Source organism: Lutra lutra, chromosome 10 (genome assembly GCF_902655055.1).
Source record: "Lutra lutra chromosome 10, mLutLut1.2, whole genome shotgun sequence".
Taxonomy (NCBI): Eukaryota; Metazoa; Chordata; class Mammalia; order Carnivora; family Mustelidae; genus Lutra; species Lutra lutra.
Window position 1 is genome coordinate 52,557,346 of NC_062287.1, and position 15,860 is coordinate 52,573,205.

Sequence of the window (15,860 nt, forward strand, 5' to 3'; positions counted from 1 at the left end):
TCTGTCCTATTAGCTTGTTTGGGATGGGGTTTGCATCATCATCCTCAGACTTATTTCATTTAACAAGTATTCCTTGAGCCCCTGTGTGCTGGGCATAGAAATAGATTAATCATCATTTCTGCCTTTATGAAACCCAATACAGTGGAGGAAATGAACACATAACCAGATACAGTGCAGTGGAGTCAACACCATTTAGAGATGTGTAGAAGGTCCACATGTGTATCTCTAGCCACAGGAAAATCAGCTCTACTTTTTTATTTAAAAGCTTTCTCAGATGAGGGAGTGAATTAGGAGTTAACTTTGCTAATCGAGTAGGCCATTCTAAGCAAAAGGGACAAGTGTGGAGAATCCTATGTCAGTTGGTTGTGGCCACGTCACATTTGATGAAGCGGAGATGAAGCTGGAGAGGTAGGAAGGATCTAGGTCATGGAAGACATTCTTTGCCATGCTTGGGAATATGGATTTTGAAGGATTCCAAGCTGGCGTGTGACATGGTCAGACCTGCATTTTAAAAGCCTGCTCAGTTTAGAGGTGAGAGCAGATTGCTAGTCATGCTGCCTGCCAGCAAAGTTCCTTTTAAGCTGCACGAATTCCCTATTCTAATACACACAGCTGCTTTGCAAAACCAGAGCCATTTTAGGTAGAATAGTACAGAATTGAATTAAAATATCTTGACCTTGAAGTAGCAATAAGATTTAGTAGCTTTTTTCCAAGGAGTTCGCTGGTGAAATATTGTACACTGTCAATAAAAATAAAGTATCTACGTATTCCGTAGGTTTGAAATTGAAACTTCTTGATCCCAACAAAATTCCGAAGGCCTCAATGACAAGTGGTTTGGTTCAGCAATTCCAACACACAGTCCTTCCTTCAGTGACTCCCTTGGCCACCCTCATCTGCACTCTGATGGCTATACTGGTAAGAATTCACCCACAGTACTCATTTCTTGAGTTTTCTGTGCTTTTCTTTTGTGTGGCTGGTTAATTTCAGCTTCCAAGTTTTTCCAGCTGTAGGACAGATACTGTGGCTGTGATGCTTTTGCAGATTGAGGCATTTCATTTCTATTCTTAGAGTAACAGAACACCTTAAGGAAAGATTACCAGTAAAACCTCTGTGAGAAAGATCCCTCACTATGGCTGTCAGGTCATCTGTCCACCCTCAGATGAGGAAAAAAGAAAAGCCCAGGGAGAAGGGGGCGAGGACTGCACTGTGGATAAAGAGGGAAATGTGTGTAGTGGGGACCTTGGGTTTCTGGTGTTGTTTTCATTGTGACTAGTCAAAAATCAGAAGTTGGCTGGACTGCAGGGATATTTTTGTCTTGATGATAACCGTGAGTTAAGAGAGTCAACAATAGCTGTTTGAACGTCAGACATTGAATCTAACGTGAGCCAGATGCTGTTAGAGGCTTCCTTCATAGATGTTTTCATGATAGCTTAGCGATCACAATACTCTCAATTTCATGATATAATTTTGGTGGCATTCAATATAAATAACTCAATCCTACCTATAATTACACTCAGCTTTAATTTTGGTTTCTAAATGATCAAACCCAGCAAGACACCTGACCCCAGTTAATTAAATGGCAGTACTGGTTGGTAATTAAGCTTTGCTGGCCTGCTTGTTCCTATGTTCTAAGGTAAAAGCTTTTTTTAAAACCTCAGCCTCATAAGCTGCATGTGGAAAGCCATAGTTTTCTTGTTTTTTTTTTTAAGTTGTTGTTTTTTTTTTTAAGATTTTATGTACCCATTTGACACAGAGAGAGAGAAAGAGAGAATGGGAGAACACTCGCACAAGGATGGGGAGTGGCAGGCAGAGGGAAAGGGAGAAGCAGGCTTCCTGCCAAGCAAGGAGCTCAGTGCAAGGCTCTATCCCAGGACCCTGTGATCATGACTTGAGCTGAATGCAGACACTTAACCGACTGAGCCACCCAGCCGCCCCCATAGTTTTGTTATAAATTACACTCTAGCCCACAGAAGTAGGTATGTCTTTATTAGTATGACAAAATCTAATTTATTATTAGCCCCAAAATGTTTATGAACTTTTGTAGTTTGACCTAATAGGTTCAGTGGCTACTAATTAACTAATTCTGAAGATGGAATAAGGGATTTACTGGATATCCTAGAACTTAATTTTATTTTACTAATTCTGATGAACAGAATTACTTTAATGACTTAAATATGTATTTCCAAAAGCCTTTTTTTCTGAGTAGTTTTTTTTATAACTTTTGTTGTAGTGTTCACAAAGTAATGAGTTATCCCAGTTTAATGGAGAATAAATAGCCTAAGATCTACAGTTTTTCAGAGATGATATAAATTGTATTCATCTGAAGACTTTTTGTAAAGCCTATTTTGAATGATATTGAAGTTTTATCTTTGCCTGTTGTTTCTAGCCCTCTGTTTTCTGTCTTTGGTTTAAACCTCAAGGGCCTAGAGGCTTTCTCCGATGTCTAATTCTTTGCGCCTTAAGCTCCTTCCTCTTTGGGTGGCACGTCCACGAAAAAGCCATACTCCTCGCAGTTCTCCCAATGAGGTAAGCAGATAATTCAGTCAGCTGGCATTTCTGGCAGATTTCCCAATGACCCTATTGTTTTCTGTTTGATCTGTCCCTTCTTGGCATGTCCTGTGGGATAGGCAAAGGCAAAGATGTACAGGAACAAATTTATACTAGGACAGGACAGGGATGCTTAACTTGGGATCCCTGGACCTGTGAAATTGCACGCACCATTTCTGCATTTTTTTGTTAAGAGGTACTATAGTGATTAAGAACCAGGATACTGGGCTGTTAGATCTGGATATTGAATGGCAGCATAGTATAGAAAAGCGTGGGCTTTGGTGTCATCACATCTGTGAAAATAAGGTTCCACAGTTTCTTGCTAAGTGTTGTTAGTCAAAGTCAGTATCGAGGCTATTATGGAATGAAATCTAACGTTTGTATAGCACTTCACATTTTGCAGAACTTTTCTTGGGGTGCTTTTTGAAGGGGGGTATTTTGTGGGGGCTTTTTTGTATTTTTTTCTTTTGAGCCTCACAACAACCTGTAAGGTAATTAGGGTAAGTGGATATCATTCTGTCTTAACATCTACAGAAACTGGAGCCCAGAGAGTTTAAGTGACTTACCTAAAGCCACATAGCTAGCAAGTAGCACAGTTAGGACTTAAACCTGATGTTATAATGCCGATTCTTATGATCTTTTCACTGTACCATGCTTTAAAAAAAAAAATTCAATGCAATAGTGTCCATTTTGTATAAAACTAAAACCTGATAGATGGTAATATAATTAGCCTTTTTTTCTTGGGATTTCTCTCAAATCCTGTAAGAAATCAGTTAAGCTCTGAAGGAACCTTAAACAAATTTGTCACATCAGTACATGGCTTGTCTGGATTCATTCACCAACTTGGAGTTTCCAAATTAAGAAATAGGGCAAAACTGCTAATGTCTTTGGTTAGAATTCATACTAACCACCATCAGGCACAGGGCACCACCCCATAGAAGAGCTATAGGGTTAGAAACTCCTAAGTCCTCTTTCCCTGGCTACCACCACTAGGCAGCTCCCAATTCCACAACATCACTTTCTCTGGAGAAGGCAATTACTCAGGGAAGCAAGACTCTTTATGAATACGCCCCAGTTCACTGTGGTACATTCTTCATAAATTTTCCCACTACATTAGTATTCTCAATTGAATTGAACCTGTAGCAAAGATCAGTGTGTTATCTTATGCTTAAGTCAGTTCTAGAAATAATGATAGATGCAACTTGTTCTTAGTTTATTCAGGTTATCTGTAAGTGCCCAAGTTTCAGTTGTTTTAAGGAATTATTGTAAGAATTTTTATTTTTAGCCTTCTGTCTGTGGGAAAAGCAGGAGATGCTTCAATTTTTCTGATTCTGAGCACAACAGGACATTATTCCCTCTTCCCTCTGCTCTTCACTGCACCAGGTAAATAGCCTTTTTTTTTTTTTTTCTTTTTTAGAGAGAGAGAGATTTAGAGATTTGATTGCCATGCCCTTTTCATCAGGGCCTGAAGATTAATACTATCTGAGTTAAACAACTTTAAAATCTCTTGGAGGGAGTGAGCTCATCCATTGTCTTAAATAAAACCTCTAATTTGTCCCTAATCCTCAGTATCTTTAGATATCACAAAAATGCACAATTAGGGGCGCCTGGGTGGCTCAGTGGGAAGCCGCTGCCTTCGGCTCAGGTCATGATCTCGGAGTCCTGGGATCGAGCCCCGCATCGGGCTCTCTGCTCAGCGGGGAGCCTGCTTCCTCCTCTCTCTGCCTGCCTCTCTGCCTGCTTGTGATCTCTCTCTGTCAGATAAATAAAAAATCTTTAAAAAAAAAATGCACAATTAAACTCAAAAACCTTAGCTAGCACTATATAGCTGTGTCAGTGTGCTTATTATATTGCCTTATGTATCACAAATCATTTTCTTCTCAACTGAATTATCATCTGTATTTTTTCTTTATTCTTTTAACAGAACTTCCCATTAAAATCTTACTCATGTTACTATTTACCATCTATAGTATTTCCTCGCTGAAGACTCTATTCAGGTAATCCAAAAAAGTACATTTAAAATTATGTTTGCTCTTGTGAAAGGTTTCCTCTTTTTTTTTTTTTGAAAGGTTTCCTCTTAAATGGTCAGCTAAGCCTTTTAAAAATATTTTTTAAGTTGTAAAAATAATAGAACAGCATTACAAAAAATTGGCCAATTTTTTTTTTAGGGAGAAATTACCCATAATCCTATCACTCTGACATGACACCATAGTTCATGTCTTTATTTTAAGGTATATTTCAGGAGGGACTACCTAGCTGAAATTAAAACCTTATAGGAAGACTAAAAATTGGAATGTAAAATATGCATTATGAGTAAAACCACATAAATATAGATGCATAAAGCTAAAATACATGTAAAAATTCTTGTTAGAGAATTATGGGTAGAATTCTTTTCTTTTAAACTTAATATAACATTATCTGTATAATTTTTTTTATTATGTTATGTTAGTCACCATATAGTACATCATTAGTTTTGGTGTAGTGTTCCATGAGTCATTGTTTGCTTATGACACCAAGTGCTCCATGCAATCCGTGCCTTCCTTTGGGAGGGGGGTGGGGGAATGGGTGAGCCCGGTGTGTATTTTTTTTTTTAAGATTTAATTTATTATTTGAAAGAGAGCGTTCACGAGCAGGGAGAGGGGCAGAAGGATAGGGAGAGAATCTCAAGCAGACTCCCTGCTGAGTGCAGAGCCTGACATGGGCTCAATCTCACAACCCTGAGATCATGACCTGAGCTAAAACCAAGGCTTAACCAACTGAGTCTCCCAGGCGCCCCTGTATAATTTTTTAAAGCTTCCCTATGATTCATATCTGATTGAGTCCATGAACCTCATATACTTAATTACATTAAAACCCAGTTATGACCATATGACCCAGCAACTGGACTCTTAGGTACATACCCAAAAGAACTGGAAATACGGACACAATACACACTTTGTATACCAATGTTCATTGCAGCATTATCCACAGGAGCAGACAGAGATTGTATGAACTATCTAGAATAGGCAAATTCCCAGAGACAAAAAGTAAATTAGAGGCTACAGAGTAGGGGTGGGGGAGGAGGAACGGACAGTGATTATTGCTTAATGTTTCCAGAAGTTCTGTTGGGGTGACAATATTTTGGAAGTGGCTAGTGGTTATGGTAGCACCATTGTCAATCTATTTAATGGTACTGAAGTATATACTTAAAAATGGTTAAATAGCAAATTGTATGTGATTGTATCAAAACAAAAACATTTTACAAACCATCCATTTATACTGTTGACCATATTCTGACTCCAGTATCCCAGCAGCTGCCTTTCCTCTTCCAGGTGCACAGCTGATTCCCTCAGCCGCTTCCGCCAGGTGATGGCATAGGTGGCTGGTGATTGGCTGCATTTGGACTGTTGAGATAATGCAGTGCAATATCATTATCAGTTTTTTTCTAAATGTGAAATTTAATGCATTCTTTGGACTCTGGCTTTGATTATTCTGCACATCAGGACAGTGCAAGTGGGAAGCTTTAACTGAGAAATATTTGCTACACCAGAGTGACACATTTAAAATCAGGCCTTTCTCTCCTTTTCTCTTCAGAAAAGAAAAGCCTCTTTTTAATTGGATGGAAACTTTCTACCTCCTCGGCCTGGGGCCTCTGGAAGTCTTCTGTGAGTTCATATTCCCTTTCACCTCCTGGAAGCTGAAGTACCCCTTTATCCCTTTGTTACTGACCTCAGTGTATTGTGCAATGGGCATCACATATGCTTGGTTCAAACTGTATGTTTCAGTATTGACTGACCCTCCTGTCGGCAAGACAAAGAAACAATGAATAAAGGAACTGGTTGGATGTATTCCAAACAGTTATTTCATGGGAAATTAATCAGAACTTGAAGAAAGTTGCTGGTGGCATGAACCATTCATTTCAGTTGTTCTGTTTGGAGGACCATTCTTCTAAACTTGGCCTTGCCCAGCCTAGCAACCTGATTGTCACCATGGTGAAAGCCATTTGTCCTCCAAAAGCAATGAAACACTTTGAAATGAATCTCGCCTTGCCCTGTAAAATTGTCTGAGATCATTGGACTGCTATGCTCGCTCAAGGCATGCGAGGAGTTGACCAACAGCATGATTATTTGTACCCTGTGAGGACCAGGTCAGGCTATAAAACGTAATTAGAATCATGTGCTAAGGGAAGTGTAAATAAAATGCCATTTTGTATTTCTGAACAAAAAAGGTGTGGGATCATTACCGGCTCCTACACTTTGCTGTTGGCATGCATGCAAGCAGATGATGTACTGTCCCCATTCTATACACCTTGTTCCAGGAGTTTTGGTTGTTGTTGTTGTTGGAATTATACAATGACAGTACTCAGAAAGCTGGGGGGAATATTTAATGAACTGGTTTGGCCTGTCAGCAGAGGCTATAAACCACATCTACACTTGTACTGATTTAAGGACATCTTGTCCAGTTTGTTCATTCTAATAGCAACCTCTGTGGTTTTGATAAGGCTGCCACTTCTTAAACTTTCCTCATGTGAACAAACTTAAGTAGTCTTTGCAGCCTGGCCTTCCACTAGAGGACTTCATACACACTTTTTATCCAGGACCCCAGTCTGCCTAATACCTGCTGCAGGTTCAAATTCAGCTGTTTATCTAGCCATCACCAGGACCTTTCACCCACTTTATTTACCCATTATCCCCTAAGAAGCTCAGAGTCCAAGGCCAATGGCAGCCTGGGATGCTAATCCAGCTATATAACTCTCCCTTAAATTCACTCAATTCTGAGACTTCCTTTGAGTCTCATTGCAGAGATAAAAATAGGGCATTTGCCAAAGGGGAAGAGAAGCATAGGCCCACAGTCCCCCTCACACTTTGGGCTCCAACTATCCTAACAACTGAAAATTGCCAGAGTGCCATACTATTTTGTACCTCTGCTTTCTTTCACTCATTCTCCTTCTGTGTGCTTGTTCTCTCTCAGCTGACTTTTCTATCCTGTCATCTGATTGTACATACTTCTTCAAGATCAAACATAACCACTACCATATCTATTAATAGGCTGGTAGTACAGTGTAGTGATTAAGAGTAGGAGCCCTGGAGTCATACAGCCTGATTGAAAACCCTGCCTCCATCATTTTCTGTCTGTAGCCAAGTTATATAGCCATCCTTTGCCTCTATGTCCTTGTCTCTAAAATGATCACCCAAAAAATCAGAACCCTGCCTGACACAGGAATGTTCAATAAATATCACCTGGTTTTTTGTTTTTTTTTTTTTTTTTCCACCTGGTATTTTTATGAATACTTTCCTCTCCTGTCTCTCCCCCACCCCCCGGAATTGAGTACCCTCACCATGGGTGTTCCCATGCTGGGGAGTCTCCTTCTACCATTAACCTGTTTACCTGTTCCCCTGGAGCCACTGGAAGTTTGAAAGCAGAAATCACACTTGCCCTAATAGCCCATTTTTGGCACAGTTGAATGAATGAAGCACACAACACAGGCCATGATTAAAATCCAAGTATTTACTAATACTAACATTAACACAAGAGACTCAGTATAGTTCACATCTTGGCCAGTTGGTGTGCAAGCCAAAAACAAAAACAAAAACAACAACAACAACAACAAACAACTAGAAGTTACATTTGGACACATCTCCACAAGGCCAAATTTAACTGTACTTTGTAGGTGGTTCTGTGAAGTCAGAACTGGAGGAGCTTATCTGGTGCAGAGATTTCCAGAATGTTCTGCAGAGCCTGGGATGTTCTTGAGAGTTGCCTGAGAGGCTCTGGGCCCTGTCCCATCTTCTACCAAAGCAAATATGCTTTGATCTATTTCATATATTAGGCTTCACATAAATTTTTATTTGACCAAAAAGTTCAAAGTCCAAATACATTCCCTTTAAATACATTCCCTCTTACATTATCAGGTCAGGAGCGAAATGGCTCCAGAGACAACAGTAGCTTGTTGGTGCCAACATAGACTAGAACCCAGACTTCTGCCTACAGCCCATGAGTCCCAAGTATGATACATTATGTTCACGTATTTAGATTTTGTGAGATGTGGCTGATTTTCAAGAACAAATTCCTAGGTTTCAGCAGTGCTAAATAAACCAAAGTGCTGCTTCAGAATGTTCTGAAATCTAGAATTAAGCAATGTCAAGAACAAGCTAAGGTTACTATCAAAATTTAAATAAGATATATAAATAACTCATTTTTTACCTGCTCTTTATATTTAACATTTAACATTTATATTTAACATTTAACAAGATAAAAGAAAGGTGGGAGGGACTTGGTATTCTTGGTCACAAGATACCCCTTGATTCCCTAAGCAGAGGGGTAGAGCCAGAACTGGAAGGGAGCAAAGGAGAGTACGCTGCCTTCCCAGCCTGAAACTGGGAAGTTTCCTTGTTAATGACTTCCGCCTGAAAGCTGTTCCTTGAGAAGGAAGCCCTTCAGTGTCAGGGAGCTGCCCCCTACATAGATATATACCCCATATGGCGTTTGCAGTTAATGGGACAGAAAAGCATTCCAATAAAATATGGCCTTTGAAAAAGATGTTAGTCTTAAGTAGTTTGATGGAATTATATTTCCAGCACGATTGTGGTAAAAAGCAAATCTTTTGACCTCTCTATCCCCTTTCTTGTGCACCAAAAAAGCAGGCTACTATGCTAATGGCATAGTCTGAGATTAGAACAAATTTATAGACCTCAAAAACTTGAATCAATACAGCCATTAGTATCTCACAATGAAGTCCCATATTCAGCATCCTTATTGTATAGAAAGGTCGATAAATGTACCAGTTTTTTATTTTGGTCTCAGGAGTCAGAAAGAAAAACAATACGCTTGTATATATAAAACAACTACAAAAGGGACAGGACCCAAGATACTCCTATGTCCAGGAGCACATAACTTTAGAATCCTAGAAAGGCTCTCAGAAGTTCACTCGGGCCACATTCATTTTTTACAGTTTTCCTGACAGAATAAATAGGCAGTGTGGAGGTGTTCACCCCTTCATAAAACAGCCTCTCCCATGCTTCTTAGGGCAGTTAGTGCTGGATTCATGTTTTCCTTCCTCTGACTTTAACCAGTTAGTCTCTGGAGCAATACATAGTGAGGTTTACTCCCATTTATGATAGCCCTTCAGTGATTCACAAAGGGAAAAATCCCATAATTGTGTCCCCTTCTGTTGAGTGCCAGGTATTCTGCGAGGCATTCCCTCTTTTACCCTTCTTAAAACTTTGGGAATCAAATTCATTCATTATTCCTTCAAAGAAAAGAATTCATTATGGGGCGTCCGGATGGCTCAGTCATTATCAAGCGTCTGCCTTTGGCTCAGGTCATGATCCCAGGGTCCTGGGATGGAGCCCCACGTCGGGCACCCTGCTCAGCGGGAAGCCTGCTTCTCCCTCTCCCACTCGCCCTAGTTGTGTTCCCTCTCTTGCTGTGTCTCTCTCTGTCAAATAAATAATAAAATCTTTTTTTTTTTTAATTCCCTGAATTCCTACTGAATGTTTTGTACTATGCTAGGTGCTAGGGATCAAAAGCTAAGACAGAGACATATTCCTGCTTTCAAGGAATTTATATTCTTGTGGCTGGACAGTCATGAAAGCCAGGAAGAGTGGCATGGGTCCAAGTTAGAGAAGTAGGCAAAGCCCAAGTCCTGTAGGGTCTTTTTAAGCCATTGTAAGGAATTAAAGTTTATTTTGACAACAGCGGGAATGGAAGGGTTTAAAATTTCCCAAATTTCATTTTCATGAACATGGAGCAAAATTCAGAGGGTCCGCAGCCACCTAGTTCCCCTACCAAGAGGGCAACCATTGCTCTCAGCATTTTGTGTATCATTCTATAGATGCCAGCCAAACTCAATGCCCAAACAAGTGTTTATATACACACAAATAATACTCAGAGCCACATAATACCTGCTTCAGTTATCTACTGCAGCATAACAAACTTCGTGCCTGAAAACAACACCTTCCTCATCTCAAAATCTGTAGGTCAGCAGTCCAGGTGCAGCCTATTGGGTCCTCTACTTCGGGGTCTCTCACAGGCTGCAGTCAAGGTGTCACTTGGAGCTGTGTTCTCATCTCAAGGTTTGACTGGGGACAGATGCGCTTTCATGCCCACACAGTTGTTGGCAGAATGCAGTTCTTTGTGGATTACAGAATTGATGCCCTCAGTTTCTTGCTGACTGTTGGGTGGAGGCTACCCTCAGTTCCCTGCCACATATGACTCTCCAGAAGGTAACGCACAACCTAGCAGTAGGCTTCATCAAAGTAAGCGAGGTAGCAAGACAGATGTACGTTACCTTACGTGATATAATCATGGAAGTGACACCCGGTCACCTTTGCTCCATTCCGTATGTTGGAAGGAAGTCACATCTCCCACCTACACGGAAAGGGAGGGGATTACACTTGGCATGAGTACCAGGAGGCAGAGATAATTGGGGGCTATTTTAGAGTCTGTCCGTTAAGGTATCCATTGTATAGATGGGCCATAATTTATTTAACAAGTTTTAGTGGAACTTTACATTGTTTCCAGTATATTTGCTAGTATAAATACTGCAATAATAGTGATACTTCATTCTGCACATGTGCTAGGATTGCACATGTCATAGGATTAAATTTCTAGAAATAGTTCCTGGGTTGAAAGCTATGTGCATTTAAAATTTGGTTGGGGTGCCTGGGTGGCTCAGTTAGTTAAGCAACTGCCTTTAGTTCAGGTCATGATCCCAGCATCCTGAGATTGAGCCCCATATCAGGCTCCCTGCTAAGCAGAGAGTCTGCTTCTCCCTCTCCCTCTTCCTGCTGCTCCTCCTGCTTGTGTTCTCTCTCTGTCTCTCTCAAATAAATAAATAAAATCTTTGAAAAATAAAAAATAAAATTTGGCTGATTGCAACAGTGTATATGGAACTAGAGGGTATTATGCTAAGCAAAATAAGTCAATCAGAGAAAGACAAATATCATATGATCTTGCTCATATGTGCAATATAAAAAACAGCTCAGAGGACCATAGGGGAAGGGAGGGGAAAATAGCACAAGATGAAATCAGAGAGGGAAATCAACCAAAAGAGACTCAACCATAAGAAACAACCTGAAGGTTGCTGGAGGGAAGGTGGGTAGGGGGATGTGGTAGCTGGGTGATGGGCATTGGGGAGGGCACGTGATGTGATGAACACTGGATGTTCTATACAACTGATGAATCACTGAACTCTACCTCTGAAGCTAATAATATACTCTATGTTAATTAATTGATTTTAAATAAAATAAAATTTAAATAAATAAATAAAAATTGTTTGAATATTTGTTATTACCAAATTAGTCATAAAAAGCAACCAGTTGGGGGCACCTTGCTGGCTCAGCTGGTACAGCATTCTATTCTTGATCTCAGAATCATGAGTTCAAACCCCATGTTGGGCATAAAGCAACTTAAAAAGAAAGGGAGAAAGAAAAGAAAAGAAATTGTGCCGGTTCATGTTCCATAGGCAATGCATGAGGATGGTGGTTTCTCCCACAAACTTTGATCTTTGCCCATGATGTCTGAGTCATACTCATTTACAGTTCTCTTATTGGAGAGATTAGAATCTTTTCACATGTTTAAGAACCATTTGTATTTTCTCTTCTGAAAATTTTATATTCTTTGCCACTTTTCCTATTAGATTTTTCACTTTTTCTTATTGACCAGTAAGTCAATAATATTTCTTGAAACTCATTCCACTTGTGAAGAATTACCTGGGTGCAAGACTATGGAGTTTGACAGAAGAGTGATAGAAGGGTGACAGAGAAGTATATGGGCTTGGAGTTGGAATTGACAGGAGTTTGAAATGAAAATGGATTCAATGTTGGGCTTCGGGGGAAGGACGGACCCCTTATGGCCCCTGTATTTCGTGTGTTGGTTGCATCTGGATGGTTGGTGGCACCATTTGCTAAGATGGGAAAAATGCAGAAGAAGCCAGAAGATGGTAAGGTGGTACATGAGCTTTGTTTTGGAAATTGTAAAAAGAAAAACTAGGACCTTGGTTTGGAAAGATTTTTTTTATTATTATTTTAAGATTTTATTTATTTATTAGAGAAAGAGAGCATGAGCAGAGGGAGGGGCAGAGGGAGAGGTAGAAGCAGACTCTCCACCGAGTAGGGATCCCAGACTCGGGGCTCAGTCCTAGGACCCCAGGATCATGACCTGAGCCAAAGGCTGACACTTAACCACCTAACCAACTGAACCACCCAGGCACCTCTGGAAAGATTTTTTTGAAGACACAAAGCATAAAAATTAGATTGATAAAATTTACTACATTAGAATTTTACTTCTGCGACTTCTGTACAATAGGTGGCCTTATAAACAAAGTTAAAAGACAGACAACAGATTAGGGGAGAGTATTTAATAATATATAAAACAAAGGATTCATATTACCTCAAATAAGAAGTTTCTACAAATAATTTTTAAGAGACAATTCTAAAGAAAATAATCAAAATTTATGAATAGGCAACCAAACAGAAGGAAACCTAAATGGAACCCAAATGGAAAATAACTATTTTCACTGGAAAATAGGGAAATGTAAATTAAAACAAGATTGAGATCCCATTTTTCACCACCAGATAGGCAAAAATTAAAGTCTAACAATAGAAAACATTGCTACTTTCACATATATTGTGGATGGAAATGGAAACTGAATCAGTCTTTTTATAAAGGAATTTGGTGGTATCTAATAAAATTGAAAATTCATATATCTTGAAGCTCAGCAGTTCTACTTCTAAATACAGACCCTTAAGAAACTCTTGAACATGAACTTAAGGAGGTAATTTATACACAATATCTAAAGATTTAAAACCACACACCACAAATTGTTTTATATTATTCATGAATTCATTTATTTATTACTGCAAATGTATTAATATGGACACTAATATACATATGGAATTCAGGATCATGGTTGTCTCTAGGAAGGAAGGAAAGAGACTGGGACTGAGGATTGAGGTCAAGAATTTTAGCTCCAGGGGCGTCTGGGTGGCTCAGTGGGTTAAAGCCTCTGCCTTCGGCTCAGGTCATGATCTCAGGGTCCTGGGATCAAGCCCCACATCGGGCTCTCTGCTCAGCGGGGATCCTGCTTCCTCCTCTCTCTCTCTCTCTCTCTCTACTTGAGATCTCTGCCTATCAAATAAATAAATAAAATCTTTAAAAAAAAAAAGAAAGAAAAGAAAGAATTTTAGCTCCGTATTATATTATTTACATATTTTGTGAAGGACAATATACAAATGTGTGCATGTACATATACACATCAAGAAATAATGATTTGAGGTAAATACAACAAAATGTTACAATGGTAAAAATATGGGTATTTGTTATATTGTTCCTTATACTTGTAAATTTTTTAAAAATTTTCTCAGTGTGAAGACTTATTTTTGGACATACTTAATTTGAGATGGTAGTAAGATATCCTGGTAGAGACTCTAAGCAGGATAACAGATGCATCATTTGAGCTCAGGAAACTGAGTTGGGCTTGAGTAATACAAGTTGGAGTCATCAATATATACATGATAATTAAGGCCAAGGGAGTAGATATGTCACCTGAGGAAAGAGAATAGATAGTAAAAAGAAGAGGACCCAGGACAAGTCTTGAGGAAATCTAACATTTGCAAGCTAAAAAGAAAAAGAAAAAAGACATCGAAGAAACTGATAAAATGAAGCCAGTGAAGCAAGAAAAGAATTAGGAGTGCATGCTGTCCTGGAAGCTAAAGGAAGAGAGTGTTCATCAAAAGTATGGAAATGACGACGGAGTCTAACGCCGGTAAGATGTTGAGTAAAACTGTTACCAAGGGGTGTGGTATCATGGAGGTCATTGGTTTTCTCATTAGAGCAATTTAATTGAAGGTGAGAACGGAAAGGCATTGTTATGGGTGAACAAGATTTCCTAGACAAGACACACAAAGCACAATGACAACAGGGGGATATGAATATCTGACTACATAAAAACAGTAAATTTCATTTGTGTTGAGAGTATCTGTGGAATTACTGGAGATCAGCCAGTAAAAAAGATGATCGAAAAGAAAAATGAGTAAAAGATAATTAACTAATTAAGTAAAAATTAACTAATTAAGGAAAAATTATCTAATTAAGTAAAAGATAATTAGTTGATTAACAATCAACTAATTCAGAAGAGGAACCTGGAAGAGTCAATAAATATGAAAAGATATTCAACTTTACTAATAACCAAGGAAAGAAAACAATAATGAAATAGCATTTCTACCAATTCAGAATCAACTAATTCAGAAGAGGAACCTGGAAGAGTCAATAAATATGAAAAGATATTCAACTTTACTAATAATCCAGGAAAGAAAAAAATAATGAAATAGCATTTCTACCAACAGATTGGCAAAATCAAAGTTTGGCAATGGCAGCAGGCAAGGGTTAAAAAGGATGTGGGGAAACCAAGAGAATCAAGCAAAAAATGGTAGAACAAAGAAGAGTTTTTTTTAAAGATTTTACTTATTTATTTGAATGAGAGAACAAGTTGGGTAGGGAAGAGGGACAGAAGGAGAAAGAAAAGCAGACTCCCTGCTGAGCAGAGAGCCCAACAAAGGTCTCCATCCCAGGATACGGGGATCATGACTTAAGCTGAAGACATATGTTTAACCAACTGAGCCACCCAGGTGCCCCTGAACTAATTAAGAGTTTAGCAAGATGCTGGACATAAGAGAAACATCCTAATTAATGATTAGAAAAGGTAATAAAATATAAGCTATCATTCTTAACAGCAACAGAAACTATACACACCTAGAGGCAAACTAATAAAAATGTGTAATAATTTTATGGAGAAAACTACAATGTTTTAATGAGAAATATAAAAAGAATGAATGGAGAAATATACAATATATACAATGTCCATGCATGAGAAGGCTTAGCATTCTTTTTTAAGGTTTTATTTATTTATTTGAGAGAGAAAGCGCACACATGGGGTACATGAGTGGTGTGAGGAACAGAGGGAGAGAGAGAGGGACAAGCAGAGGGGCTCAATCTCACAACCTTGAGATCATGACCTGAGCCAAAATCAAGAGTCCAATGCTTAACTGACTGAGCCAACCAGGTGCCCCTCAGCATTTTAAATATATAGATTCTCCTCATATTAGTTTATAAATTTATTTCAGTTCCAACCAGTACCCCCACTGAGATTTTCCAGGGAATGAAACAAGGTGATTTTATAAAATCATGAGGAATAATAGAACTGTACAAATAGTAATAATAACTGCTAATATTTATTGTGAGCTAGCGTTTGAAAAAACAATGTGGGAGACACACCCTACCAGATGTAACAGAATATTACAAAGTTGTAGCTATCAGTGTGATATAGGTAGAGG

At 38.9% G+C, this 15,860-nt stretch overlaps 1 protein-coding gene and 1 long non-coding RNA gene across 5 annotated transcripts in view; one reads left to right on the forward strand and one right to left on the reverse strand.

The window, feature by feature from the left end:
• Window positions 1-6,746, forward strand: part of ALG8 (ALG8 alpha-1,3-glucosyltransferase) — a 25,155-nt gene extending 18,409 nt beyond the window's left edge. For all 4 annotated transcript variants that reach the window (XM_047690909.1, XM_047690911.1, XM_047690912.1 and 1 more), the window contains exons 9-13: window positions 776-915; window positions 2,387-2,526; window positions 3,833-3,930; window positions 4,472-4,544; window positions 6,121-6,746. In XM_047690909.1, the coding sequence (XP_047546865.1) occupies window positions 776-915; window positions 2,387-2,526; window positions 3,833-3,930; window positions 4,472-4,544; window positions 6,121-6,352 (683 nt within the window). In that variant the 3' untranslated portion in view covers window positions 6,353-6,746. The remainder of the gene's footprint in view (window positions 1-775; window positions 916-2,386; window positions 2,527-3,832; window positions 3,931-4,471; window positions 4,545-6,120) is intronic.
• LOC125078369 (uncharacterized) overlaps window positions 1-10,898 on the reverse strand; it is a 12,356-nt gene extending 1,458 nt beyond the window's left edge. The window contains exons 1-2 of the long non-coding RNA XR_007120874.1: window positions 10,817-10,898; window positions 5,794-5,930 (exon numbers count right to left, since the gene is read on the reverse strand). This is a non-coding gene — a long non-coding RNA (uncharacterized LOC125078369). The remainder of the gene's footprint in view (window positions 1-5,793; window positions 5,931-10,816) is intronic.
• Between the last annotated feature and the right edge of the window lie 4,962 nt (window positions 10,899-15,860).